Source organism: Indicator indicator, chromosome 21 (genome assembly GCF_027791375.1).
Source record: "Indicator indicator isolate 239-I01 chromosome 21, UM_Iind_1.1, whole genome shotgun sequence".
NCBI classification, from domain to species: domain Eukaryota; kingdom Metazoa; phylum Chordata; class Aves; order Piciformes; family Indicatoridae; genus Indicator; species Indicator indicator.
In genome coordinates this window covers 13,990,153-14,016,537 of record NC_072030.1, presented here as the reverse complement: position 1 = coordinate 14,016,537, position 26,385 = coordinate 13,990,153, and the positions used below count along the sequence as shown (strand labels likewise).

General features: G+C 53.1%; 4 protein-coding genes and 1 pseudogene across 4 annotated transcripts; 3 read left to right on the top strand and 2 right to left on the bottom strand.

Moving 5' to 3' along the window:
• Nucleotides 1–1,079: 1,079 nt before the first annotated feature.
• Nucleotides 1,080–14,408, bottom strand: LOC128973926 (olfactory receptor 1020-like; annotated as a pseudogene).
• Nucleotides 5,558–7,132, top strand: LOC128974132 (olfactory receptor 5B12-like). Its single transcript, XM_054390652.1, has 2 exons — nt 5,558–5,589; nt 6,151–7,132. Exons 1-2 carry the CDS (start codon nt 5,558–5,560, stop codon nt 7,130–7,132), a joined length of 1,014 nt encoding a protein of 337 aa, XP_054246627.1.
• Nucleotides 11,373–12,341, top strand: LOC128974030 (olfactory receptor 8I2-like). The gene has a single exon (XM_054390541.1). It carries the CDS (start codon nt 11,373–11,375, stop codon nt 12,339–12,341), a length of 969 nt encoding a protein of 322 aa, XP_054246516.1.
• A 4,638-nt stretch (nt 14,409–19,046) lies between the features above and the next one.
• FEN1 (flap structure-specific endonuclease 1) lies at nt 19,047–20,195 on the bottom strand. The gene has a single exon (XM_054390650.1). The coding sequence runs from the start codon at nt 20,193–20,195 to the stop codon at nt 19,047–19,049; it is 1,149 nt and encodes a 382-aa protein (XP_054246625.1).
• A 757-nt stretch (nt 20,196–20,952) lies between these two features.
• Nucleotides 20,953–22,209, top strand: TMEM258 (transmembrane protein 258). Its single transcript, XM_054390681.1, has 3 exons — nt 20,953–20,993; nt 21,569–21,678; nt 21,803–22,209. Exons 1-3 carry the CDS (start codon nt 20,991–20,993, stop codon nt 21,927–21,929), a joined length of 240 nt encoding a protein of 79 aa, XP_054246656.1. The 5' UTR covers nt 20,953–20,990; the 3' UTR covers nt 21,930–22,209.
• The last annotated feature ends 4,176 nt before the right edge of the window (nt 22,210–26,385 follow it).

The window sequence follows — 26,385 nt, the reverse complement described above, 5'->3', positions numbered from 1 at the left end:
AGTCAGGGTTGGAAGGGACCACAAGGATCAATCCAGTTCCAACCCCCTGCCATGGGCAGGGACACCTCACACTGGATCAGGCTGGCCAGAGCCTCATCCAGCCTGGCTGCAAAAACCTCCAGGGATGGGACCTCAACCATCTCCCTGGGCAACCCATTCCAGGCTCTCACCACTCTCATGGGGAAGAACTTCTTCCTCACATCCAGCCTGAATCTCCCCACTTCCAGCTTTATTCCATTCCCCCCCAGTCCTGTCACTACCTGATACCCAAAAAGTCCCTCCCCAGCTTTCCTGTAGCCCCCTTCAGATCCTGGAAGGCCCCAAGAAGGTCATCTCAGAGTCTTCTCTTCTCCAGACTGCACAGCCCCAACTCTCTCAGTCTCTCCTCATAAGGATAGGAATGAGTTGACCTGGCCCTCCACATCCAAACTCTGCATTGTCTCATCATGGGCTGGTCATCCAGGTCCTCTCTGAAAGGTGTGGGAGCAAGAGGATGTGTTAGCAGGTGCTAGAACAGAGGGTTGGGATGGATGTGGTGCAACAGGAGCAGGTCTGAACCTCAGCACTGGTATCATGGACTTGCTGTCCATGGGAACACATCTCAGAGTGGTTTAAATCGATGTGCTTTGGGGATCTGAACATCTTCTGGAGGCCAAAGCACCCTAGGGACCCTCCTCAAGTCCATTCTCAGTCTGTTTTGGTCCAAAATGAACTCAGGCAGGGCCCAAGCTGTGAACAAAAACAGAGGTGGGAGAGCTCCTGAAAGGAGGTTGTAGTGAAGTGGGGCTTGGGCTCTCCTGCCAGGAAACTACTGATAGGAAATGGCCTCAAGTTGCAACAGGGGAGATTTTTGGATGGAAATTAGGCAACATTTCTTCACTGGAAGAGTAGCCAGGCATTGACCCAGGCTGCCCAGGGAGGTGGTGGAGTCACCAGCCCTGGAGGTGTTCAACAAGCATGTGGCCATGGCACCTGGGGACATGGTTTAATGGCCATGGTGGTGTAAGGTCAGTGGTTGGACTGGATGCTCTTAGAGATCTTTTTCAACCCTAGGTCCTGTGTTTCCATGATCTTCTGACTTAAACTCCTTGAATTGCACTCTTGAATAAAACCTAGAAAAAGAGTGACACAACTTTATTGATCAAAAAGAGAGACTGAGGAGCTCTGATGTAATCACTCAGCTTCTAGCTAGCTAAACATGGAGTTGAATCTGCTTCAGACCATCTAATCCTTTCTTCCATCATCATCATCATCATCATCATCATCATTATTAATAATCATCATCCCACGAATCCCAGCATGGAGGGGCTTGGAAGGGAGCTCTGGAGCTCAGCCAGTCCAAGCCCCCTGCTCCAGCAGGGCACCCACAGCAGCTTGCCCAGCAGCACAATGCCCAGGGGGGGTTGGAAGCTCTCCACACAAGGACACTCCACAACCTCTCTGGCCAGCCTGCTCCAGGCCTCCAGCACCCTCACACCAAACAACTTTCTCCTCAGCTTCACCTGCAGCCTCCTGGCTTCCACTTTGTGCCCTCTGCCCCTTGGCCTGGCCCTGGGCACCACTCAGCAGAGTCTGGCCCCAGCCTCTTGCCCCCCACAGCTCCTTTAGCTCTTGCTGAGCATTGCTCAGCTCCCCTCTGGGGCTGCTCTTCTGCAGGCTCACCAGCCCCAGGGCTCTCAGCCTTTGCTGCTCACAGAGCTGCTCCAGGCCCCTCAGCATCTCCAGAGCCTCCAGTTCCCAGTCTCTCTTGAATTGGAGAGCCCAGTTTGTGGAGAATCTGTGGAAGAACCTCCATAGATTTGTGAGGTTTAGGGGAAAATCTGGGGGCTTGAATTTCTTTCCCACCTCAGAGGCACTGTTCCCTTTGAAGCTGATACAACCCTTGCATGCTGACAAGAGTTTAAGATCCTCCTTCTGCACCTCACCAGAGCACTCTTCACTCCCTTGTTCCTCAGGCTGCAGGTGAAGGGGTTGAGCATGGGAGTGATCACAGTGTAGAAGATGGAGACCACCTTGTCCATCCTTCCATGGCTGGACACAGGTTGTAGGTACATGAAGAATATTGTCCCATAGAATAAGGAAACTGCTATCAAGTGGGAGATGCAGGTCTTGAAAGCTCTGGAGCTGCTCTGTGCTGAGCTCATCCTCAGGACTGTGCAGAGGATACAGATGTAGGAGACCAGAATGGTCATGCTTGTGGTCACCCCATTTATAGTGACAAGGACGAAGCTGACCCTCTCACTGCTGTGAGTGGCAGAGCAGGAGAGCTTCAGCACAGGGCTGGCATCACAGAAGAAGTGATCAAGCTGGTTGGAACCACAAAAGGAGACCCCAAAGGTGCAGCTGGCACTGAGGAAGGCCAGGAGGCAGGATGATGCTGCCAGGTGCCAGCAGACCCAGCCGGAGAAGATCGTGAGATAAAGTAAGGGCTTGCAGACTGCAACCTACCTCCAGCCAGGAGGTGACACTCAGCAGTGGCAAAGAAAGAGAAGCCATGGAACTGTGTCACACAAGCAGCAAAGGCAATGGTCTCCTTCCCTGAGCAGAGGTCTGCTAGCATGCTGGGGCAGATGACCGTGGAGTGGCAGACGTCAGGGAATGACAAATGGGTGAGGAAGAAGTCCATGGGGGTGTGGAGGCTGGGAACTGCCCAACCCAAGAGCATAATCCCAATGTTCCCCACCAAAGTGACACCATCAACCAAGAGAAACACCCCAAAGAGGAGGCTCTGCCCATCTGGACAGTCTGTGATTCCCAGGAGGAGGAATCTGCCCTGGGTGGCATTTCCTGCCATGACTGGATGGGACTGGCTGAAGGCAAGAGGAAGAGAATGGTCAAAATGGCTAAAAAAACCCCCCAAAAATGAGTTTCACTTTGGGCTCACTCCCTGCAGTCCATCAGCAGCTCAACTGCCACCTTTTTGGTGTCTTCTGCTAGGTTCTCCCAGCCCAGCTTGGGTGTTCTTTGGTTTTCAGTTGAAGCACTCAGAGAAGAATATGGAATTGAAGTCACATGAAGGACAGTTTGGGTAATTAACACTATGGATTCATTCCATGTTAATTAATTCTTATTTTGTATTTTTTTAAAGGAAATCTTCATGCCTGTGAGAGTGCTGGAGGCCTGGAGCAGGCTGCCCAGAGAGGTTGTGGAGTCTCCTCCTCTGGAGAGCTTCCAAACCCCCCTGGCCACTGTGCTCCTGTGGGTGCCCTGCTTGAGCGGGGAGCCTGGACTTGCTGATCTCCAGAGGTCCCTTCCAACCCTGCACCATGCTGGCATTCTGGGATTTTGGAATTCTGGGCTTCAAGAGTTTGAGGATTCTGGGATTCTGTCTTTTCGGATTAAAGAGAAAAAAATAATCAGACCTTGATCCATTGAGGTGTGAAACAGGTTTGGTTCAGAGGACACCTCAGAGGTGAGCGACCTGGGGTGAGAGCAACGCCTGGTCCCAGGGAAATCAGAGACCCCCCAGCATGAGTGACCTACAGACATTGTGGCTTCTAATGATGATCCCAGCCTTCAGATCATGTTTGTCAAACTGTTAGACATGGATCAATGGACCAACTGGTTATTTATGGATTATCTGTGTAGATAACAACCATGAGTTCTCCCTTTAGAAGCTCCAGCAGCTCCAGCCTAACCCCGTGGACAGGAGATCAAGATGCTCCCCTGAAAATCCAGTCAGTTTGGTGATTCCAAAGGCTGATGGGCTAAGGGCAACTCAAAATTGGTGGATCTCCTTATCACACAATAAAAAAACAAACAAAACAAGTCCTCCTGACTGGCACAAATCATCTTGCTTTGGCCCCCTCAATAGAAGAACAACTTGCAGCAGACCTTCCTCCCCATGCTCATGGAGGAAAACCTACTTGGAGAAGGTTTTTTTGCCAGCAGAGTGCAGAAAAAAAGAGATGAGGACATGAGGAAGAAAACCTACATGGGGTTGAAGCTCATCTTTGTCCTGGTGGTGTGGCTCTTCCTGTGCCTCTGTTGAAGTTGGGTAGGTGGGAACCAAGGATTTAGCCTTGGCAGAAACAAAGAACCCCAAACATCTCCATATCTACCCAACCTCACTTAAGCACCTGATGTGAAGAGAGATGTGCTCCTTCCCAGGCTCTTAACTGATGAGCTGGTGGGGGATGGAGTTGCCACTATGGTTCCTGCTGTTCTCCTGGGAGATTTGCACTTGGAGGCAGTGGGCAGAAGGCATTCAAACCAAACAGGCAACAAGGCTGAAACAACCCCAAAAGATTAGGAGTAATAAACCAAACACCTCCCAAAAAAGTATTTATTTCTCATGCAGCAGAAAGTTCTTGCCAGAAATTGAAGCTCTTCCATGTTCTGGGGAGGTGTTTGTGGTTGATGTGAGAACATGATGACATCAGGACAATGGAAATCACAATGTTCTCCCCCCCCTCCAAACAAACCACCCCAAACAACAACCATATTTCAGTCCCTTGAGCACTTCATCCCTGTAAGGCCAGAGCTGTCCCCAGTCACCATAACAAGCTCCTCTGGGAGGGGACTTGATGATGCTCAGCTGGGATGAGGCTCAAGTGGGTTCTGGAGGAGGGTTTTCCACTGAAGCTGAGCTGTGCTGGGGTTCATAGCAACATCTATGTTGGTTTGAAACTAAAAGGAGGAGATTCAGACTGGAGAGAAGGAAGAAATTGTTGACACTGGGGGTGGTAAGAGCCTGTCTCAGGTTGCCTGGAGAGGTGGGAGATGCCCCAGCCCTGGCACCATTGCAGGTCAGGTGTTTGGGGCTCTGAGCAATCTGCTCTAGCTGACTGCAGGGGGGTTGGACTAGATGAGCTGTAAAGGTCCCTTCCCACCCAAACCCAGCCTGGGATGCTCTGATCTCAGATCACAGAACCACAGAAGCTTTTCAGTTGGGAAAGATCTTCAAGATCATCAAGTCCAACCACTATCTACCTCTACAGAAAGACTTGGTGCAGTCAGGAGAAGGGAGGCTGAGCCTCAGTTAATTGTGACAGTCAGGTCAATTCTCCAATGTCTACATCTAGCCAGGTGGATGCTGCCTGCAGGGGAGGACTCAGCCAGGCAGCTCGATTTTCATTACATCCAGCATCTCTTCCAGCACCTCCTTGACATCTCAGATGTTGTTTTGCCTCTGGCCTCTCGAGGTGGAGAGCAAACCCCAGCTCTGAATCCCCATTAATAACACCAGGGGAGAGAGCAGACAGGCTGCTGATGGCACAGCTGAAATGAGATGTCTGGAGCTGGAGGTTGAACCTCACCCCTTCAAAGAGGGACATCAAGCAGCAGTGGCTCTGAAGTGGGGATCTGTGACTCTGTCAGGCCATGATTAATGTCACCCAGTGGAAAAAAAAAAAAATCAATGGCTGCTTTTGCTCTCTGGAGTGGAGCATGATTTCAGGAGCTGCTGCCTTCTCCAGGCTGAGCAGAGGAACCAAGCCTCAACTGATCTTTTATCTCCACATCCATCAACACGTTGAAATCAAAGCGAGGTGAGACAGATCCTGGCTCTTATTGTCCTGCATGAAGGAAAACTGTGGGGAGGAAATCATATTCTCCAATGCTTTCACCTAGAAAAGGTCTTCCTGGGACACAGGGAAGAGATGCTTGTTTCTCACACTGGGCTGGGAGCACTCAAAAGATGAGGAATTCTTCCATTTTCTAAGCATTTTCTTGTGACAGTCATGGACTTGGGTGGGAAAAGGGCTTGAGAGGAGCTCTGAGAAAGCCCTGAAGTTCTATGGATGGTTTGGAATTGTTCTCCTTCCTTGCCTGGAGATATGCACCTAAGGGTGCTGCTGGTGGTGGTATCCCTTTAGTTAGGGCTGAAAGGAGGAGATTGGCCTTGGGAAGTTGAGGTATTCCAAAGAGAAGTTACCTTCTAGTGACTTCAGCTGGTGTTGGATGAATAAAAAGGGGAATTCTTGACAGATTTGGGTCTATTTGAGCATTTCCATTTGAGAGAATCATAGAATGGCTTGAGTTGGAAGGGACCTTGAAGATCATCTTGTTCCAAACCCTTTGCCATGGGCCGGGACATCTCCCACTAGACCAGGTTGCTCAAAGCCCCATCCAGCCTGGACTTGAACACTTCCACAACTTCTCTGGGAAACCCATTCCAAGAAAGACCTCAGGCAGCTGACCTGCTTCTATCTTCAGCATGGTTGATGATAATGACACCTCTGATTTTGTCCTGCTGGGCTTCCCAGCCCGAGAAGACCTGCAGGTGGCATGCTTTGTCCTCTTCCTTGCCACCTACGTGGTGACTCTGACGGGAAACCTGGGGGTCCTCCTCCTGATCTGGATTGACCCGTGCCTGCACACCCCCATGTACTTCTTCCTGAGCCACTTGTCTCTCCTGGACATCTGCTACTCCTCCACCATCATCCCTCGCTCCTTGCTGAACTTCCTGCTGGAGAAGAAGGTCATTTCCCTCGCAGGCTGTGCTGCTCAGCTCTTCTTCTTCGCCGCCTGCGCCACCGCCGAGTGCTACCTGCTGGCTGCCATGGCTTACGATCGCTACCTGGCCGTTTGCAACCCTCTGCTCTACTCAGTGGTCATGTCCCAGAAGCTTTGTGTCAGGCTGTTGGTTGGTGCCTACTCAGCTGGCGTGCTCAGCTCCACCATCCACACGGTTTCCATAGCTCGCCTGCCCTTCTGCCGGCCCAGGAGGATCGATCATTTCTTCTGCGACGGGCCGCCGCTGCTGGCCCTCTCCTGCTCTGACACTCACCTCAGTGAGGTGACCATTGCTGCTGTGGTGGGGTTCAACGTGCTGAGCACCACAGCCTTCATCTCAGTCTCCTACTCGTTGGTGCTCTCTGCTGTCTGGAGGATGCGCTCCGCGGCTGGCCGGCGCAAAGCCTTCTCCACCTGCGCTCCTCACTTGGGCTCCATCGCTCTGTACTATGGCAGCTCCCTCTTCATGTACCTGCAGCTCAGCTCCAGCCACTCCTTGCAACGGGATAAGGTGGTCTCCATGCTGTACTCTGTTGCAATCCCCATGCTGAATCCCTTCATCTACAGCCTAAGAAACACGGACATGAAGAACGCCATGAGGAAAGCAAAAGGTAGAGTCCTCTCCTCCGTGCCCATCCTTGCTTCCTGGTCAGCTGAGAGGAGAAGGCTACCCTGATGTGGTGAGGAGGGTTAGGTGCTGCACCTTCAGGAAGGAGGGTTAGATATTGCACTTTAAATAAGGAGGGTTAGATATTGCACCTTAAATAAGGAGGGTTAGATATCACACCTTGAGGATGGAGGGTAAGATATTGCACCTTGAAGGAGGGTTATCAATTGCACCTTGAAGAAGGAGGGTTATCTATTGCACCTTGAAGATGGAGGGTAAGATATTGCACCTTGAAGTAGGAGGGTAAGATATTGCACCTTGAAGAAGGAGGGTAAGATATTGCACCTTGAAGTAGGAGGGTTGGATATTGCACCTTGAAGAAGGAGGGTTGGATATTGCACCTTGAAGAAAGAGTGTTGGATAAGACACGTGGAAACCATCTTTCTCCTTGACCTAAGGCTACGTGGTGCCCTAGGAGGATGAGACTTTCTCCAGCTGGAGCCTGAGCCCTGAGAGTGACCCTGAACTGGGCAGAAAGTTGTTATGCAATGCCAATGTTTGTTAAGTGTGATGGCAATAAATATTATTTGGTATGGAAATGTTCTTTCAATTAAGAATCAGCTTAATTTCAGGAGTTGTAGCTCTAGACCAAGCCTTGAGGTCATGATGTGTCATGGTGATGGTGTGTTGGTCATCAAAACATTCACGGTAAATGGAGACACCTCCTAGTTGAGCCTCTGCTCTGCTGTGACTTTAACTTCATGTGAAAGGGCTCAAGAGCTGGAGGCTGAGGTCTTCCTTTGCCCCAAACAGCCCAGGGAATGGTATCCTGGGGTCACCTTGTGATGGAGATGCTGCAACTGCAGCATAGAGCTGCTTGGATCTACCCAAGCAGGTATCAGTGGAGTACTTTGGTCTTCCCTTTGATTTTTTATAATGAGGATGGAATCACAGAATATTTTTTGTTGGAGGAGACTTTTAAGGGCATCAAATCCAACCCTTCACCTAGCACTGCCAGGGCACCGCCCAACCATGGCCCTCAGCACCACATCTCTATGGCTGTGAAACCCCTCCAAGGATGGGGACTCCCCCACTGCCCTGGGCAGCTTGGGCCAGACCTTGACAACCCTTTTGGATGAGGACTTTTCTCCTCATGTCCAACCTAAACCTCCCCTGGGACAACTTGAAGCCATTTCCTCCTGTCCTGTCACTTGTTCCTTGGGAAAAGAGCCTGACCCCCACCTGGCTCCAACCTCCTTTCAGGGGGTGTAGAGAGCCAGAAGGTCTCCCCTCAGTCCCCTTTGCTCCAGGCTTGACAAGCCCAGGTCCCTCAGCTGCTCCTCACAAGAGTTGTGCTCTACAACTCCCACCATGCTGTGATTCTGTGTGGTTCATGCTCCACTGACTTTGTTTTCAGCACTCTTCAATGCACCATTGGATGGTCCATCAGCCTTCCCTGTTGGTGGCCAAGGGCTTCCTCAGGGCAAGACTGAAATAGAGATGGTGATAGTTGGATAAATAATAGCCAGCTGCCCTGGGCTTGTCGTTCACAGAGAATGGTGGTGTTGGAAGGGAGCTCTGGAGCTCAGCCAGTCCAAGCCCCCTGCTCCAGCAGGGCACCCACAGCAGCTTGCCCAGCAGCACAATGCCCAGGGGGGGTTGGAAGCTCTCCACACAAGGACACTCCACAACCTCTCTGGCCAGCCTGCTCCAGGCCTCCAGCACCCTCACACCAAACAACTTTCTCCTCAGCTTCACCTGCAACCTCCTGGCTTCCACTTTGTGCCCTCTGCCCCTTGGCCTGGCCCTGGGCACCACTCAGCAGAGTCTGGCCCCAGCCTCTTGCCCCCCACAGCTCCTTTAGCTCTTGCTGAGCATTGCTCAGCTCCCCTCTGGGGCTGCTCTTCTGCAGGCTCAACAGCCCCAGGGCTCTCAGACTTTTCTCCTCCTCTTGTCTTTTCTCTTTTCCTTCCTTTCATTTCCTTTCTGAAGGCCAGGTAGTGGCATGGGCAGCCTGGACAGGTCTCTTGGTGCAGCCAGAAGGGTTTGGGGCAGGGGCTAGGAATCAAAAGGGGACTTTGTTGAGCAGGTGGAAATGATCATCATGATCATTACCACAATGACTTGAGAAGGTCAAAACAATGCCCAGCTGGAGGAGGGTCCTGAGGGAGAGCAGTGTGCACAAACAGCTGAGGTCACACTTCACCCAAGATAAAACCTCTGTGCCAAGCAGCCTGGGTGATCTTCTGAGCAGCTTCTGCTGTAGCTTCCATCCATCAGGTGGACTTCTCAAGGAGCTGCAGGCACCACATCTACCAACATCTCCTTGTAGAGCAGGTAAAGTAGGGGTTGATATTTGCAGCTGGTGACCCTCTTGCATGCTTGAAAGTGGTTCTAGTACAAGTGGAAGAAGAAGACTGAGCTCAGGGCTCTGCTGGTCTCTGTCACCCCTCCACCCCTAGCACACTTCACAACACTTTCCTTCCACTGAACTCCATTGCTTTACCTCTTTGCTTCTTTGTGTGCTTCAAATCACCAAATTCCAGTATGGAGGGGTTTGGAAGGGACCTCTGGAGCTCAGCCAGTCCAAGCCCCCTGCTCCAGCAGGGCACCCACAGCAGCTTGCCCAGCGGCACAATGCCTGGGGGGGGTTGGAAGCTCTCCTCACAAGGAGGGTGATGATCCTTGGAGGTGTTTAAGGGGTGATGGTCCTTGGAAGTGTTTAAGTTATGTTGTCCCCTCTAGGGCTGCTGGTCACCACAGCTTGTCTCTATAAGATGGAAAAGTGCACCTCCAGGACACAAACCATTTCATTCCAGTGTTGAAGTTGTCAGAGAAAGTAATCCCTATTTCAAGGGTCCAAGTCCATGCCTCAAGGGTCCAAGTCCATGCTTCAAGGGTCCAAGTCATCCAGACGGAGCTACAGCTCTGTGTCCATCACCAAGTGATGCTGACCCAGAAGGTCAGAGGTCAGTAGAGCCACATGAGTGGTGCTGGCACTTCATTACCCTCCTGCACTCACTGCAGCCTTCTCTGTTGTTTTAATTCAGCCCATTCTGGAGGAGCAGAAGCTCTTTTATGTCCTGGTGGAGCTGCATCTGAAGAAAGTCCATCCATGCCCTCCAAGAGCATCCATGGGATGAACGAGTGCCCTAGTACGGGTTAGAGGAGGTTTGCTTCAAAACCCCTGCTCCTGACTCCATCTAAAGCTGACCCAGGGACATCTCAGCTGGGCTGTAGACATCTGTGGAGACATTTTTTCCATCAGACAATCCATCTGCAGAGGGGTTGATGAGAAGAGCCAAGGTGGAGATGTAAAAAGGTTGGGTTCTAGATGATCTATTCAAAGAGCACTGTTGGGGGGTCTTGAAAGTTTGTTCAGTGTGGTCACAGCAGAGCTGGGCTGGAGACAGTTCCACCCCACCACATGCAGGAAAGGTTCTTCCACATCAGATGCACTTAAAAAATTAAACCAAAAAGTCAGCAGTTTGAAGTGCATGGAGAAGATGAACCAGAAGCAATGAGGCCACAGAGCACTGATCCAGTCTGGAAGGAGGAGAGAAAAAAAAAAAAAAAGAGCAAAAAAGGGAAAAAGAGACAACCCCCCCCTTCAAATGTCCACCAAGTGGGAGTGAGAATCCATCTCCTCATCTTTTATCCACATCTCTTTGACTTTTTCCACTTGGTTTGAAATGTTTTGCTGTTTGTTTTTTCTTTTGGTTGGGGTTTTGGTTGGACCATCAATACAAAGAGGATGAACCACAGCAGGATTATTGGGCTTTGAACATCTGGGGGTGGTTTTAACTCCTTCACCTTGTTGATTCCCAAACTTGGGCTAAAAGCAGGAATATTGTATCATTTCCCCCCCTCCCCTCCACCCCCAAAATTCCACCACTCATGGAGGAAGCCTTGATGTTTCCACTGGATTTCTCTCTTAGGGCTTTATTTCACTGATTCATTGTTCTTCCAGTATCTTAAGGGGGACTACAAGAAAGCTGGGGAGGGACTTTTTGGGGTGTTTAGGACTAGGGGGAATGGAAAAAGAAAATAGAAATGGGTAGGTTCAGATTGGTTGTTAGGAAGAAATTCTTCCCCATGAGGGTGGTGAGACACTGGAACAGGTTGCCCAGGGAGGTGGTGGAAGCCTCATCCCTGGAGGTTTTTGCAGCCAGGCTGGATGTGGCTGTGAGCAACCTGCTGTAGTGTGAGGTGTCCCTGCCCATGGCAGGGGATTGGAGCTGACTGAGCCTTGAGGTCCCTTCCAACCCTAACAATTCTCTGATTCTTCCATGCCAGTTCCCCTCGGAGAATGGTCCCACAGCAGCTACAGGCTGGAGAAAACCTGACTCTCTTGCCTGGCTTTATCCTCTTGGGTTTCCCTGATGTCCCAGAGCTCCAACCCACCATCTTCACCATTTTCTTCTCTCTCTATGTGTTCATGGTGCTGGGCAACCTGACCATGGTCCTGCTGATCAGGGCTGACCCCCAGCTCCACACCCCCATGTATTTCTTCTTGAGCCATTTATCTCTCATTGATTTTTGCCTTTCCTCTGCCATCAGCCCCAAAGCTCTGGAGACCTTCCTGCTAGGGAGAAGCCACATCTCTTTCTGGGGTTGCATTGCTCAGATGTATTTGTACCTTGCTCTGCTCATCTCTGAGTGCTTCCTCTTGGGGGTGATGGCTTACGACCGCTACGTGGCTGTGTGCAAGCCGCTGCTTTACGTCACCATCATGTCCAGGGCACGCTGCTGCAGCCTGGTGGTGCTGGTGTACACCACGGGCTTCCTCAGCTCCCTGATGCACGCTGTCCTGGCAGGGAGGTTGTCCTTCTGCCAAGCCAGGAACATCAAACACTTCTTCTGCGAGCTGCCCACCCTCCTGCAGCTCTCCTGCTCCGACACCCGCATGAACGAGACCCTCCAGGCTGCCCACGCTGGGCTGAACATCGTGAGCTCCTTCCTGATGATCCTGCTGTCCTACACCCACATCCTCCACACCATCCTGCAGATCCCTTTGGCCAGGGGAAGGCTGAAAGCCTTCTCCACTTGCACTTCCCACCTGATTGCCGTCACCATCTTCTACGCCCCGGGGGTGGTTGCCTACCTTCAGCCTGGCCAGGGGTGCTGGTGGGATGAGGCAAAGCTGCTCTCAACATCTTACACCATCCTGACTCCCAGCCTCAACCCTCTCATCTACAGCCTGAGGAACAAGGAGGTGAAGGAGGCCCTGAGGAGGGTGTTGGGGAGGAAGCTGGGGCTGCATCTCCCCGAGTTTTGAAAAGGGATTTCAGGCCTCTGGAGGTCAGGGGGGGATGTGCTTGTTGGGCAGTGCTGGCCTTCTTCAAGGCAAGGAGGTCACACAGCAAGCACAGGGGGTGGGGGACTCGTGAGTGGTTCTGCTCAGGCTTCTTTGAGCACAGTGAATTGTTATTTCAGTCGTGGTGGGAGCCTTCAGAAAGGGATCAGAATAATCAAGAGACCTCCATCTGCAGGTCAGCTGCAGCTCTGGAGTCCTCAGCACAGGCAGGGACCTGTTGGAGTGGGGCCAGAGGAGGCTACAACATTGATGGGAGGGCTGGAAGCCCTGTGCTGTGAGACCAGGCTGAGAGAGTTGGGGTTGTGCAGCCTGGAGAAGAGAAGGCTCCAGGGAGACCTCCTGGTGGCCTTTCAGTGCTTCAAGGGTCTGGGAAGAAGGCTGGGGACAGACTTGTGAGCAGGGTCTGATGGGACAGGACAAGGGCTGATGGTTGGGAACTTACAGAAGGGTGTTTGAACTGGAGAGAGGGTAGAGATTCCTGCCCCTGAGGGTGGTGAGAGCCTGTCCCAGGGTGCCCAGAGAGGTGGGAGCTGCCCCAGCCCTGGCACCACTGCAGGTCAGGTTGTGTGGGGCTCTGAGCAACCTGCTCTGGCTGGGGCTGTCCCAGCTGACTGCAGGGGGGTTGGACTGGATGACCTTCAAAGGTCCTTTCCCACTCAAACCTTTGCATGATTCTATGACCACCAGAAAGCACAAAGCCATGGTGCTGGCTTCTGGGCAGCTGGAGCTGTGCCAATGACTTGTCACAGGCACAGAGTCATTGACACGCTGCCAAAACCTCCTTGGGACCATCTTACATGGACTCATCTTTTCCTTTTGGGCTGATCAGTGAGGGGGCCATGATTTGGGTGGCATTGCCACTGAGTTATGACCCTTCTGTCATGGCTGGAGTGGGGAGAAAAGAAACCCCAACCAAGCAGACAAATGGAGAACTGAGAAACATCTTTAATGTTCAATCAGCTCCAGAACTTCTGGAGGATCCTGTGGCTTGTGCAATGACCAATAAAGCTGCTGGCTTCAAATCAGCACCTTCAGAAACCATGGTCTTTGTGGTCTTCCTAGAAGAACTTTCCTAGAGAGTGAGTGAATGAGATGGCAGCCAGTGAAAACCAGCTCCAAGTGATCTGCTCTAAAGCTTTTAACCAAAGTTTCTGATGGAGCTGGTGTGAAAATTAGAGGCATTTGGACAACATTCCTGAGCAACAGAGGAGGTGACATCTGTAGCAGCTTGCTCTGGAGGAGGGAGGGATCTTTCTTTCTCCTCCATCCTTCCCCTCTCTGTGCAGTAGCCCAGAGAAGGCAGCATCTGGGGCTGCAGCTGTGGTTAGGGCACTGGGGAGGGACAAAAAGCCTCAGTTCCCCTCTCCTTGAGGTGTCAGGGAGGGCAACCACCATAACTGCCAAGGCCAGCATCAGCCAGAGCCTCCACCCAGGGCTTGGGGCACTGTTTAAGCTCAGCCATGGGTCTTTGGGCACTTTTCAAGCTGTGCTGGAGCTCTGCTCCTGTTTTGCTCTTCAGCTTTCCTGCCTCGAGTTTGTTCCTTGGTGTCCCCTGGGCCATCAGTGGGAGCCACTGCTCTGCTCAGGTGCTGTGGGACCATACCCTGTGGGTGAGGCTCTTGCCCACCTGAGGTTGTGGCCACCTTCAGCTCCCAGTTTGCCTTCCCTTGGGGAACAACTGGCTCTTGCTGCCCTGTTGCCCCATGCAGATGGCATGGGCAATTCTTGATGCAAAGGCTCCAGTGTCTGAGGTGAGGACAAACCAAGCTGTTATGGAAGGCAGGTGTGGTGAACATCTCCCACCAGCACTTTTTGTTCTTCCTGTGGCCTTTAAGGATGGGTGGGGGGTGTTTATTTTGCTCTGCATGAGGTATCCACACCATAGCCTCTTACATCTGAGCATCCCAGCCCCAGGTTGCCCATCAGGGTGAGGAGATAAATGATGAAGAGAGGAGTCTGCAGCTGGGGCTTGCTTGCCAGTCCCAGGAGGATGAACTCTGTCACCATGGTGTGGTTGTCCTCAGCCATAGCAGAGTGCTTCACCCTCAGGTGTCTGCTGGGGGGTGGGGAGGAGAAAGAATGGCAGTGAGAGAGCAACAGCAGCAGATGGTGGTGCTCTCAGGGAGGGCTTTATTGGACTAGCCACTGGAAGTCCAAGGCTTTAGTCCTTGAATCCTGTGCAACCTGCTCTGGGTGCTCCTGCTCTGGCAGGGGGTTGGACTGGGTGATCTCCAGAGGTCCTTCCAGCCCCTGACATTCTGTGAATCACAGAACCACAGGATTGCTTTGGTTGGAAAAGGCCTTGAAGGTCATCCAGCCCAACCAGTGTCTAACTCTGCCAAGTCTGGGACTGAGCCACATCCCTCAGCACCACATCTACATGGCTTTGAAACCCCTCCAAGGGTGGGGATTCAACTATTCCAACGTTTGAGAACCCTTTTAGTGAAGAAGCTTCTTCTAACATCCAACCTAAACCTCTCCTGGGGCAGCCTGAGGCTGTTTCTTCTCCTCTGACTGCTTGTTCCTTGGCAGAAGAGCTCAACTCCCACTTGGCTCCAGCCTCCTTTCAGGGAGTTGGAGACAGCCAGCTATCTCCTCAGCCTCCTTTTCTCCAGGCTAAACAACCCCAGGTCCCTCAGCTGCTCCTCACCAGCCTTATTCTCCATTATTCATCACATTCCTTGCCCTTCTCTGGAGCCCTTCCAACACCTCTTGTCCTCCCTGTTTGCTTTGTGTATGTTCAGAGCAGAAAAGCAGCTTTCCAAGTGGTTCCTCAGAGCTTTCATCACAATGAGATTCTTGATGCTTTAGCAAGCCTGAAGGTACCACCCAGAAACTGAGACACATGGGGAAAAAAAGACAGACACTTTGGGTAAATTCCTCTAAGGAGGTTTTGCCACACAGCAGAAGACTCAAGCTTGAGTGCTCTGGGGTTTTAATCTTACTCAACATTTTAACCCTGTGCCTACCACCCTGCTTTTCTGCACCATCTCTTGCCCTTACTTGGCATCCAGAGGTGCCTTCCTGGGGTACACACAGAGGATGCCTGTGTCATCCTAAAGCAGAAAGGAAACAACTCCTCCTTCCCTCCTTTCTTCAAGCCCATTTGATGCTACAGGATGAGGGAAGTGGCACTTTGAAGATGTGATGCTCAGAAGTGACACTGAGGAACAGTGAGAGGCTTGGCTGCTTGGCAGCAGTGAGGAGATTTGGTGCTTGGCAGCAGTGAGAGGCTTTGGTGCTTGGCAGCAGTGAGAGGCTTTGGTGCTTGGCAGCAGTGAGAGGCTTTGGTGCTTGGCAGCAGTGAGAGGCTTTGGTGCTTGGCAGCAGTGAGAGGCTTGGAGCTGGCAGTTGAGAGGCTTGGTGCTTGGCAGCAGTGAGAGGCTTTGGTGCTTGGCAGCAGAGAGGAGATTTGGTGCTTGGCAGCAGTGAGAGGCTTTGGTGCTTGGCAGTGTTGAGAGGTTTTGGTGCTTGGCAGCAGTGAGAGGCTTTGGTGCTTGGCAGCAGTGAGAGGCTTTGGTGCTTGGCAGTGTTGAGAGGCTTTGGTGCTTGGCAGCAGTGAGAGGCTTTGGTGCTTGGCAGCAGTGAGAGGCTTTGGTGCTTGGCAGCAGTGAGAGGCTTGGTGCTTGGCAGTGAGAGGCTTTGGTGCTTGGCAGCAGTGAGAGCTTTGTGCTTGGCAGCAGTGAGAGGCTTTGGTGCTTGGCAGCAGTGAGAGGCTTGGGTGCTTGGCAGCAGTGAGAGGCTTGGGTGCTTGGCAGCAGTGAGAGGCTTTGGTGCTTGGCAGCAGTGAGAGGCTTTGGTGCTTGGCAGCAGTGAGAGGCTTGGGTGCTTGGCAGCAGTGAGAGGCTTTGATGCTTGGCAGCAGTGAGAGGCTTTGGTGCTTGGCAGTGTTGAGAGGCTTTGGTGCTTGGCAGCAGTGAGAGGCTTTGATGCTTGGCAGCAGTGAGAGGCTTTGGTGCTTGGCAGCAGTGAGAGGCTTGGGTGCTTGGCACCAAAGCCTCTTGCCCAGGTACTGTCCCAAAGGAGCTTGTGCAGGGGCCCAGCTTCTGGGTTTATTCACTCCTTTGGTCCTCATTGACAAAATTCCTGAAGGAATTCTTAGCTGAGCAAAGAAGCTTCACACCAACCACAGTGGGGATCATTAGAAACACTCAGAGGAGCCTTGGAAGAGTTTGGGCTTGGGTCCTGTTCCCCTCAGGTGAGCATAGGAAGCTCCTGGACCTTGCTTTGCTCAAGTGGTGATGTGGAGTGGGAGGGAAATGTCCATCCAGGCTGAGCTGCAGGTGGGAAAAGCTGCAGGAGGGGTTGCTGGGCTGCAGGGGCTTGGGGTTTATTCTGCTGGCTGGGCAAATGCAGAGCTTCTCCAGGAGGTTTAAGGTGGTTAATGTGTGAGGGTTGTGACCACAAGTGGACATAAAATGAGTTTTTTTTTTTTTTTCCCTGTGCAAGAGGGTTTTTTTATGGCTCAGACTTAGAAATTATATTATTTTAAACACCTTCAATTCTTCTTTAATTCTTTGGGAGCATCCCATGACACAAGGGCAGGCAGCAAGCATCAGCCTTGTGCCTTTAGGGAAATGAAAGTGGCCTACAAGAAAGACAGGAAAGGACTTTCTTCTTCTCTGGAGAGCTTCCAACCCCCCGTGGGCACTGTGCAGCAGAAGGTTGAGAGATGTCCTCATCCCCTCCACTCTGCCTTAGCCAGGCCACAGCTGGAGTCCTGGGTCCAGTTCTGGGCTCCTCAGTTCAAGAGGGACTGGGAACTGCTGGAGAGAGTCCAAGGGAGGCTCTGAAGATGCTGAGGGGCCTGGAGCAGCTCTGTGAGCAGCAAAGGCTGAGAGCCCTGGGGCTGGTGAGCCTGCAGAAGAGCAGCCCCAGAGGGGAGCTGAGCAATGCTCAGCAAGAGCTAAAGGAGCTGTGGGGGGCAAGAGGCTGGGGCCAGACTCTGCTGAGTGGTGCCCAGGGCCAGGCCAAGGGGCAGAGGGCACAAAGTGGAAGCCAGGAGGCTGCAGGTGAAGCTGAGGAGAAAGTTGTTTGGTGTGAGGGTGCTGGAGGCCTGGAGCAGGCTGGCCAGAGAGGTTGTGGAGTGTCCTTGTGTGGAGAGCTTCCAACCCCCCCTGGGCATTGTGCTGCTGGGCAAGCTGCTGTGGGTGCCCTGCTGGAGCAGGGGGCTTGGACTGGCTGAGCTCCAGAGGTCCCTTTCAGCCCCCACCATGCTGAGATTGTGTGACACTAAAACAAGCCACAAGAGCCAAGCTTTCAGACAAACCTGGGCCTGAAAGCCTCTGAGGAAGGCTTAGTCTGGGCTCCACTTCTGTCTTAGAAGACAAACCAGGTCCAGTTTGCAGCCAGCCTGGAGCCTTCCTGGGGTTGTTGTGACCCAAGTGCAGGACCCAGCACTTGGGCCTTGGTGCACCTAACACCATTCAGCCAAGAATATTCCAGAGGTGGCTTAGAAAATCAGGATCATTTCAGCACTGTTGATGGAACTCCCCTGTGAACCAAACCCAGCTTCTTATGATACCTCCTCAGGGCTGACCCTCTCTGATCTTTGATGCCTACGAAGCATCTAAGCCCCTCAAATTTCTTGTACTCAGGCCCATGCTTGATTTGTTGGCTGGTGTCAGTAGAAGCTTCCTTCTAAAGCTAGGGTTTTGTTTTTTTTTTCCCACCTGTGCAGCCTTCAAGCAGCAAGGTTTAAACCACCTTTTCCCAGAGAATGAGGAACAGCATTTTGGTTTATATATTTTTATTCCAAACCACAACATATGGCTTTGACAAGGAAAAGCTATAAAAATAAAGGATAAAACAGGGGGGGGGGAAGGGAAAAACAAAACAAGGAGTGGTGGAAGGCACCATCTTCTTTTTCTCCTTAGTCTAGGACCTGTCTCTTGTGTGTACAACATTGAAGGATGCCTCAGGGAATCAAGGAGTGTAGAGGCTTCCATTCAACATTTATTGACCTTTGTCTTTTGAAAGAGAATTTAGAGGGGGAAATTTGAGGCTTGGAGAGTTGCAGTCTCAGCTCAGCTTCTGCTAGGTTTAACCACTGAAGAGTAGGGCAGAACCTGGCTGGAGTTGGGTTTTTAGAGCAAAGAAAGTGAAGGAAGAACCCAAAGCAAATCCTTCTTAAAGGGAAGAACTTACCTCATTATTTCAAGCCTACTTCCCACCTCCAACTGGCCTTTCATCCACACCTCCCTGACTTCACCCTCTGCTGCTTGTCCTACTTCCTTGTGGATGGATGATGAGGCAGGACTCATCTGGCTCCATTTCTAAATCTCTCCCCACCCCCCATTTGTATCCACTTTGCTCCCCAGCAGTTCAACCTCTCCTGCCTTTGATCAGAGGTTGTTTGTGAGCTGCTCCCTTTAACCCACAGCCTGGATTGCTGCCTCTGGTTCTTGGTGGCCTCTCTCAAAGCCTCAAACTGATGTTCCTCACCCCTCTATTCCGCTCTCTTCTCTCCCAGCCTCACACATCACTACTGCTGTGCAGGATCTCCTATGGACTAACCTAGCCTGCTGGGCAGCTCTTTAGCAGCATCCTCCTTAGCACTAACACACAGGAAAGAAAGAAAACGACCATTTATTAGCCTAAAATTCCTGCTTGAGCACAGAAACCAAGTACAGAGGGGAGAGGCGGGGGGGGTGGTGGCTGCTCAGCCTACTTCCCCTTTCTGCTCTTGGTGGCTGTGGCGTTGTTGGTCTTGGCTTTCTTCTTGGCTGAGCCCTTGGTCTCGGGCTCCTTGCGCTTGGCTGAGGTGATGGAACCTGTCACCTTGAAGAAGTCATCCAGCCTGCCCTGCGTGCTGCCCTGCCTGCTTTTGAGCAGCCTCTTGGCCCCGCTGCGGATCCGCTCCTCGTTGAACTGCTTCTCCCCGCACATGAACTGCACGAGCTGCTCCTCATCGGGCTCGCCCCACTTCAGCTCCACAGCCTCGGGGTCGACCACCTCGGGCTCTAAGAAGAGCTTCTGGGCCTCCCTGTGCAGCCAGTTCTCAGGCAGAGGGTACTTCTTGGTGTCTATCTGCTGAATGATCTTCTCGATGGTTTTGTGCTCCCTGATGAGCTCCACGGCGCGCTTGGGCCCGATGCCGCGGATGCTCTCGCAGTAGTCGCAGCCCAGGAGGATGCAGAGGTCCACAAACTGCTCCCAGGTCAGGCCTAGGTCCTGCAGAACCCGGTTGAGGTGAAACTCCTGGATGGGCAGCTTCTTGGTCTCGCTGGCTGTAAGATGCCTCATCAGGACAGGGCTGCCAAAGGTCAGGCAATCCATGTCTTCCGTGGCAGCAGCATAGACCTTCCCAGCCTTCACCAGGGTAGCACAGCTGGCTTCAGCCTCTCCCGGCGCCTCCACGTAGGGGATGCCCATCAGCTTGAGCAACTTCTTGCACTCATCAGTGTGCTGCTTGGTCACCTTGACCAACCTCTTGCTGTACTTCTCGATGTTCTCCTCCTCCCCGGCCTCCTGCGCTTCCTGCAGGTGCTTCTCGGCCTCGGCCCGGCGCTCGGTCCTCTTGGCCAGCTCCCCCGACTTCAGCTGCGGGGGTTTGCCGTCGAAGACGTACACAGGCTTGATGCCGTTCTCCACCATGCGGATGGTCCTGTAGAACATGCCCATCAGGTGGCTGGTGGTCTCCCCCTCCTCGTTCTGCAGGACCTCCGCTCCCTGCCGCACGGCGATCAGGAACTGGTAGATGCTCATGGAGGCGTCGATGGCAACCTTGCGGCCGAAGTAGGACTTGATGTCGTTCTCCCGGATGGCACTGGGAGCCACGTCAGCGATCAGCTTGGCCAGGCCGTGGATTCCCATCCTGGGGAACAGCAACACCAGGACGCTGGGATGGGCCCCTGCGCACAGACAGGACACACGCGGTGCTGGGGGTTAACAGCCGGGCTCTGGGGGTGGTGTAAGCAGGGGGAGGCCACAGGGAGGTGCCTGCACATCCCCACCCATCTCACTCCAGCCACCAATATTCCCTTCCCAAGCCCACCTCAGCATCTCCAGCCAGGATTACCCCTCCTCCAGGCCTACCTCAGCCTCTTCAGCCACCATTAACCCTTCCCCCTCTGGCCATGACAGCCTCCTCCCAGCCACAATTATGCCCCCACAGTCCTCCTGAGACACCCCAGCCACTAGTGTCTTTCCTCTTGAGCCCATGCCAGCCTCCCCCAGCGACCATCACCCCTCCACAGCTCTCTTCAACCTCCCCCAGCCATCATTAACCCCCCACGGCCCTCCTCAGCCGCTCCAGCTGCCATTACCCCCGCTCCAGGCCCGCTTCAGCCTCCCCCAGATGCCATTATCCGTCTCCCGGGCCCGACTCAGCCGCCATTTTCCCCCTTCCAAGCCCTCTCCAGCCCCTCCATCCGCTAATTTCCCCCTCCCAAGCCCTCCCCGGACCCCCACCAGCCACCATTACCCTGCAGCTCGCTCCCGCCACCTCAAAGCCCGCCGGGAGCCGACTGAGCCAATAGCGAGCGGCTCCCGCTATCCCCGCCCACTATCCCGGCATGCTCCGCCACCCAGTCGTCACTTCCGCTTCCGGGGAGGGCGGGTGGTGGGGGCGACGTGTCGAAGCGGAGCGGGAACCGGCAGCTGGGCGCCATGGTGAGTGCTGAGAACGGGGACTGGGAGCCGGGAACTGGGTGCCAGGGTAGGTGAGCCAGGACTTGGCGCCGGGGAGCTGCGGTCAGGATCTGGGAGCCAGGACTGGCAAGCGGGAAGCCGCAGTTAGAAGCCCAGGTGCTAGGACTTCGGGCCTGGGAGCCGAGAACGGGAACTGGGAAGCAGTGGTTAAAGGGCTGGGAACTGGGTGTCGGCGCCGGGGAACCCCTGTCAAGCCGCTGTCAGGGGCCGGCGAGCCAGAACTCGGGGCTGGGGAGTCAGGACTCGGGGCTGAGAAGTCGTGGTCAAAGACCGGGAGTCGGATCTGGGGATCAGAAAGCCGCGGTCAGGGGCCAGAAGCCAGGACTGGAGGACCGGGAAGCCGTAGTTAGAAGCTGAGGAGCCAGGACTTGGTGCTGGGAAGTTGTGGTCAGTTGCCGAGACTCGGAGCCGGGAAGCAGCTGAGAAGCCCTGATGAGGGACCGGGAAGCCGCAGTCAGGGGCGGGAGCTGGGACAAGGGGCTACGAGACGGTCCCGTACTCGGGTGGTGCCGCTCACCTTCGCACTGTCCTCGCAGGAGCTGGAGGCGATGAGCAGATACACCAGCCCGGTGAACCCGGCTGTGTTCCCTCACCTCACCGTGGTGCTGTTGGCCATCGGCATGTTCTTCACTGCCTGGTTCTTCGTGTATCCCCAGGCTGGAGGCGGGAGGGGGCGGCAGGGGAGCGAGAAGGGGCATAGGGATAGGGATAGGTGGGAGGTCCCCTCCCCTTCCTCTGCCTCTGTTATCACCTTGACCCCTGGGCTGCAGCTATGAGGTGACTTCGACCAAATACACAAGAGACATCTATAAGGAGCTGTTGATCTCGTTGGTGGCCTCACTCTTTATGGGCTTTGGTGTTCTTTTCCTGCTGCTGTGGGTTGGTATCTATGTCTGAAGCACCAGTACCACCTCCTGCATCCCAGTGGCTGGAAGCTCCTGGAGTTCTTCACACTCTACAGGGCTCTGGCTGGAGAGGAGGGGGTCCTGTGACTTCAATAGCAGCAGAGCTTTGGCCTGGGGAATGCTCTCACTGAGCTCCTCCATTTCTAGATGGGAAGTCCCACACAGAACCTCTTTTTGTATTTCTTTTATACTTCAACCACAAAGCCCTTCCCAGGTGTGGGCTGTGCTCTGCCAAGGGACTTATGGCAGCACCAAACCTGAATAAAAGTGGCTCTGTCCCCTACCTGCCTTTCAATTCATGCTTTGGCTTCTGTGTGCACTTCTCTTCCACCTGGCTTTTCCAGACCCCTTGAATACTGGCAGCAGATCCCTGTGCCTTGGGATGGTCCTGGTGGTTAGCATGGATTTGCACAGCTCTGTGGCCTCTCTTGTCAGGATGTCCTCCCCCCAAGACTTGACCTGTATCTCCCCTCAGCCTGCTCAAGTGATGAGAACAACAGAGGTGGATGCAGTGGATGTGGCTGGAAGGGTGGACTCAGGGGAAGCAGATAACAAGACCCAAGGGCTAATGTTAGCAGCACAGCCACTGGACCCCAGTCCAGGTCAAAGTGGTTAAGAAACCAACTCCTAAGCACCACTGCAGGTCAGGTTGTTTGGGGCTGTGAGCAGCCTGCTGTAGTTGGGGCTGTCCCTGCTGACTGCAGGGGTGGGTTGGACTGGAGAGAATCTTAGAATAATAGAATCATTGGGGTTAGAAAAGACCTCTAAGATCACTGAGTCCAACTATGACCTTAAAAGGTCCCTTCAACCCAAAGCAGTGTGAGATTCTTCCCTCAGTAGGTAAATGTGGATGCTGGGAGCCCCTGGCAGGCTGCACTCAGGGTCTGGCCTTGAGCAGGGACCTCTCAAGGTTACTCCTCTAAGGTTGAGAGAGTCCTTGCCATAGAATGGTTTAGACTGGAAAACACCTTCAAGGTCATGGAGTCCAGCCCTTATCCCAGCACTGCCAGGGCACCACCAAACCATGGCCCTCAGCACCACATCTCTGGAAGCCCTCCAGGGATGGGGGCTCCACCACTGCCCTGGGCAGCCTGGGACAGGCCTGGACAACCCTCAAGGGCAAGAAATTGTTCCTCATGTCCAACCTAAACCTCCCCTGGGGCAACTTGAGGCTGTTTCCTCTCATCCTGATGCTTTTGGAGATGATCCAGAAGCTAATGCAGGGCACCCACAGCAGCTTGCCCAGCAGCACAATGCCCAGGGGGGGTTGGAAGCTCTCCACACAAGGACACTCCACAACCTCTCTGGCCAGCCTGCTCCAGGCCTCCAGCACCCTCACACCAAACAACTTTCTCCTCAGCTTCACCTGCAGCCTCCTGGCTTCCACTTTGTGCCCTCTGCCCCTTGGCCTGGCCCTGGGCACCACTCAGCAGAGTCTGGCCCCAGCCTCTTGCCCCCCACAGCTCCTTTAGCTCTTGCTGAGCATTGCTCAGCTCCCCTCTGGGGCTGCTCTTCTGCAGGCTCACCAGCCCCAGGGCTCTCAGCCTTTGCTGCTCACAGAGCTGCTCCAGGCCCCTCAGCATCTTCAGAACCTCACAGAGATGCTTTCTGATGCCCCCAGCTCCACCCTTAACCTCTGAGGTGCAAGGAGAGCTGTGTTTTAACATCCCTGTTCTCACACACATGAGGTGTGTGGCACTTTGGGACATGGTCTGCTGGTTATGGAGGTGTTGGGTAGCAAGGCTGGACTTGCTCTTGGAGGTCTTTTCCCACCTTAATGCTGTAGCAAGAGGCAGCAGCAGGTTGGGACTTTTCTGACCTTGCATGGACAACAATTCATGACCCAGGGCAGGGTTTCCTTGCTTCATTTTGGAAGCCTTTTTCAGAGCTGCTGAACTGAAAACTTGGTCTTTAAGGAGGGAGGAACACACCAGGAGCCATCCTTGGATACAAAGCAGTATTTATATATTTATTTAGGGGGCGAAAGGGGAGGGAGGGAGGGAGGGAGGATAGGGGGAGGGGAAAAATCTTTACCTCCAAGCAGAAAACGAAGTCTAAAATAAGGCGAATAAAAACAAACACACACACAAAAAAATTGAAACCAACAAAAACAGGGGAGGAAGAAAAGAAATATATCCAGCAAAATATAAATAGAAATCAGAAAGAATAGAGGAAAAAAAAAAAAAACAAAAACCAAACCCAACAACAACCAATCATGAAGAATACCTTCTAAGAACACAACTCTACAGGACTTGCTGGCAATATACAGTGATTAAAGCTGTGACAGCAACACTTCAACCAAACAAATTAGTGCTTTACTTGTTTTATTTTGTGTGGTTTGTTTTTTTTTTAATGTCTTTTAACCTCATTTCCTACTCTGGTGGCACAGAGCTCTTTTATTTACAACCTGTTAAAAGCTCCCAGCTGTAGGACAGAACCTCATGGAGTTTGCTTTGGAAAAAAACAAAACCAAAAACAAACTCCAAAGCAGCCAAACTTTGGCTTCCTTTTCCATGCTTCCTGCCATCAGTGTCTTAAAAAGAGATGAAACATCTCATTTCCAGCCCAAAAATAAGGAAGGGTTTGGGATTTTGGGGGTTTTTTTGCCCCCCCTCCCCAGCTCCCTCTGTCTGGCCTCGATTGTGAACACTCCTATGCCTGATTGGGGATGGAGAACCCCCTCAAAGGACCTCTTTGGGGGTGCAGACAGCTGTTGTGGTGGGTCCTGAAGCCATCCTGTGACCCTTTCATCATTACAAAGCCCTTTTGGAGCTCCACTGCCTTGCTGGTGGACCTGCCCCACGCTTGCTGGGGCTCTGAGAAACCTTGTCTAGGGGGGGAGATGTCCCTGCTGACTGCAGGGGGTGGGTTGGACTAGGTGACCCTGAAGGGTCCCTTCAACCCAAAGCAGGGTGGGATTCTTCAGTCAGTAGGTAGATATGGATCCTATGATCCATAGAATCAGCCAGGTTGGAAGAGACCTCCAAGATCCTCCAGTCCAACTGATCACCCAGCCCTAAGCAATCAACCATTCCATGGCACTAAGTGCCTCATCCAGGCTTCTCTTGAACACCTCCAGGGATGGTGACTCCACCACCTCCCTGGGCAGCACATTCCAATGGGCAATGTCTCTCTCTGTGAAGAACTTCCTCCTAACCTCCAGCCTGTACCTGCCCTGCACAGCTTGAGACTGTGTCCCCTCCTGCTGCTGGTAGCCTGGGAGCAGAGCCCAACCCCCACCTGGCTACAACCTCCCTTCAGGTAGTTGTAGACAGCAATGAGTTCCCCCTGAGCCTCCTCTTCTCCAGGCTGAACACCCCCAGCTCCCTCAGCCTCTCCTCACAGGGCTTGTGCTCCAGACCCCTCCCCAGCTTTGTTGCCCTTCTCTGGACACCTTCCAGTCCCTCAACCTCTCTCTTGAATTGAGGAGCCCAGAACTGGACACAGCACTCAAGGTGTGGCCTGAGCAGGGCTGAGTACAGGGGAAGAAGAACCTCCCTTGTCCTGCTGGCTACACTATTCCTGATCCAGGCCAGGATGCCACTGGCTCTCCTGGCTGCCTGGGCACACTGCTGGCTCATGCTCAGTCAATTCTCTTGCTCCACAAACTGGAGCCCCCAGCACTCAGGATGTGCCCTTGAGCAGGGATCTCTTTCAAGGTTACTCCTCAAGGTTCAGAGACTCCTTGCCATGAAATGGTTCAGACTGGAGAAGACCTCACAGCTCATGGAGCCCAACCCTTCCCCCAGCACTGCCAGGGCACCACCAACCCATGGCCCTCAGCACCACATCTGCACAGCTCACAAACCCCTCCAGGGATGGGGATTCCACCACTGCCCTGGGCAGCCTGGGCCAGGTCTTGCCAACCCTCAAGGGCAAGAAATTGTTCCTCATGTCCAACCTAAACCTTCCCTGGGACAACTGGAGGCCAATTCCTCTCATCCCATTGATGGGGCTCTGAGCAACTTGATCTAGTTGGGGATGTCCCTGCAGGGGTTGGGTTGGTCCATTCTAACCCAATGCCCTCTCTACTTGAAGATATTATTTGGGATTTAACAGCCTAAAAAGTGCATCCTGAAGCCCTCTTCTCTTGCCACCAGCAGGGTCTTTGCCCTTCAGGTGTTGCCTCACCTCAGTTCTGAAGCTAACTGGCCACCAGTTTATGAGGCACTCAAAGTTTTTAATGCATGGGTGGGAAAGCCACTGTTCCCTGTTAGCAATAATAACAACAACAACAACAGGCACTAGAGATGTTCCTGCAGCCCTTAGGCACTTGGTTTGCCCAGAGTCCTCCTACAAAACCCCATGGCTGAGCACCTGAGAGGCTCCAACTCCTCCTGAGCCACTCCTGCTGACACATTTTCTAGTGATTGATTGATTCCTCCCCTCCAGGGGTGGGGTGAGATGGGTCCTGGGTCTCAACTGATCCCACTCAGGACCACCAGTGA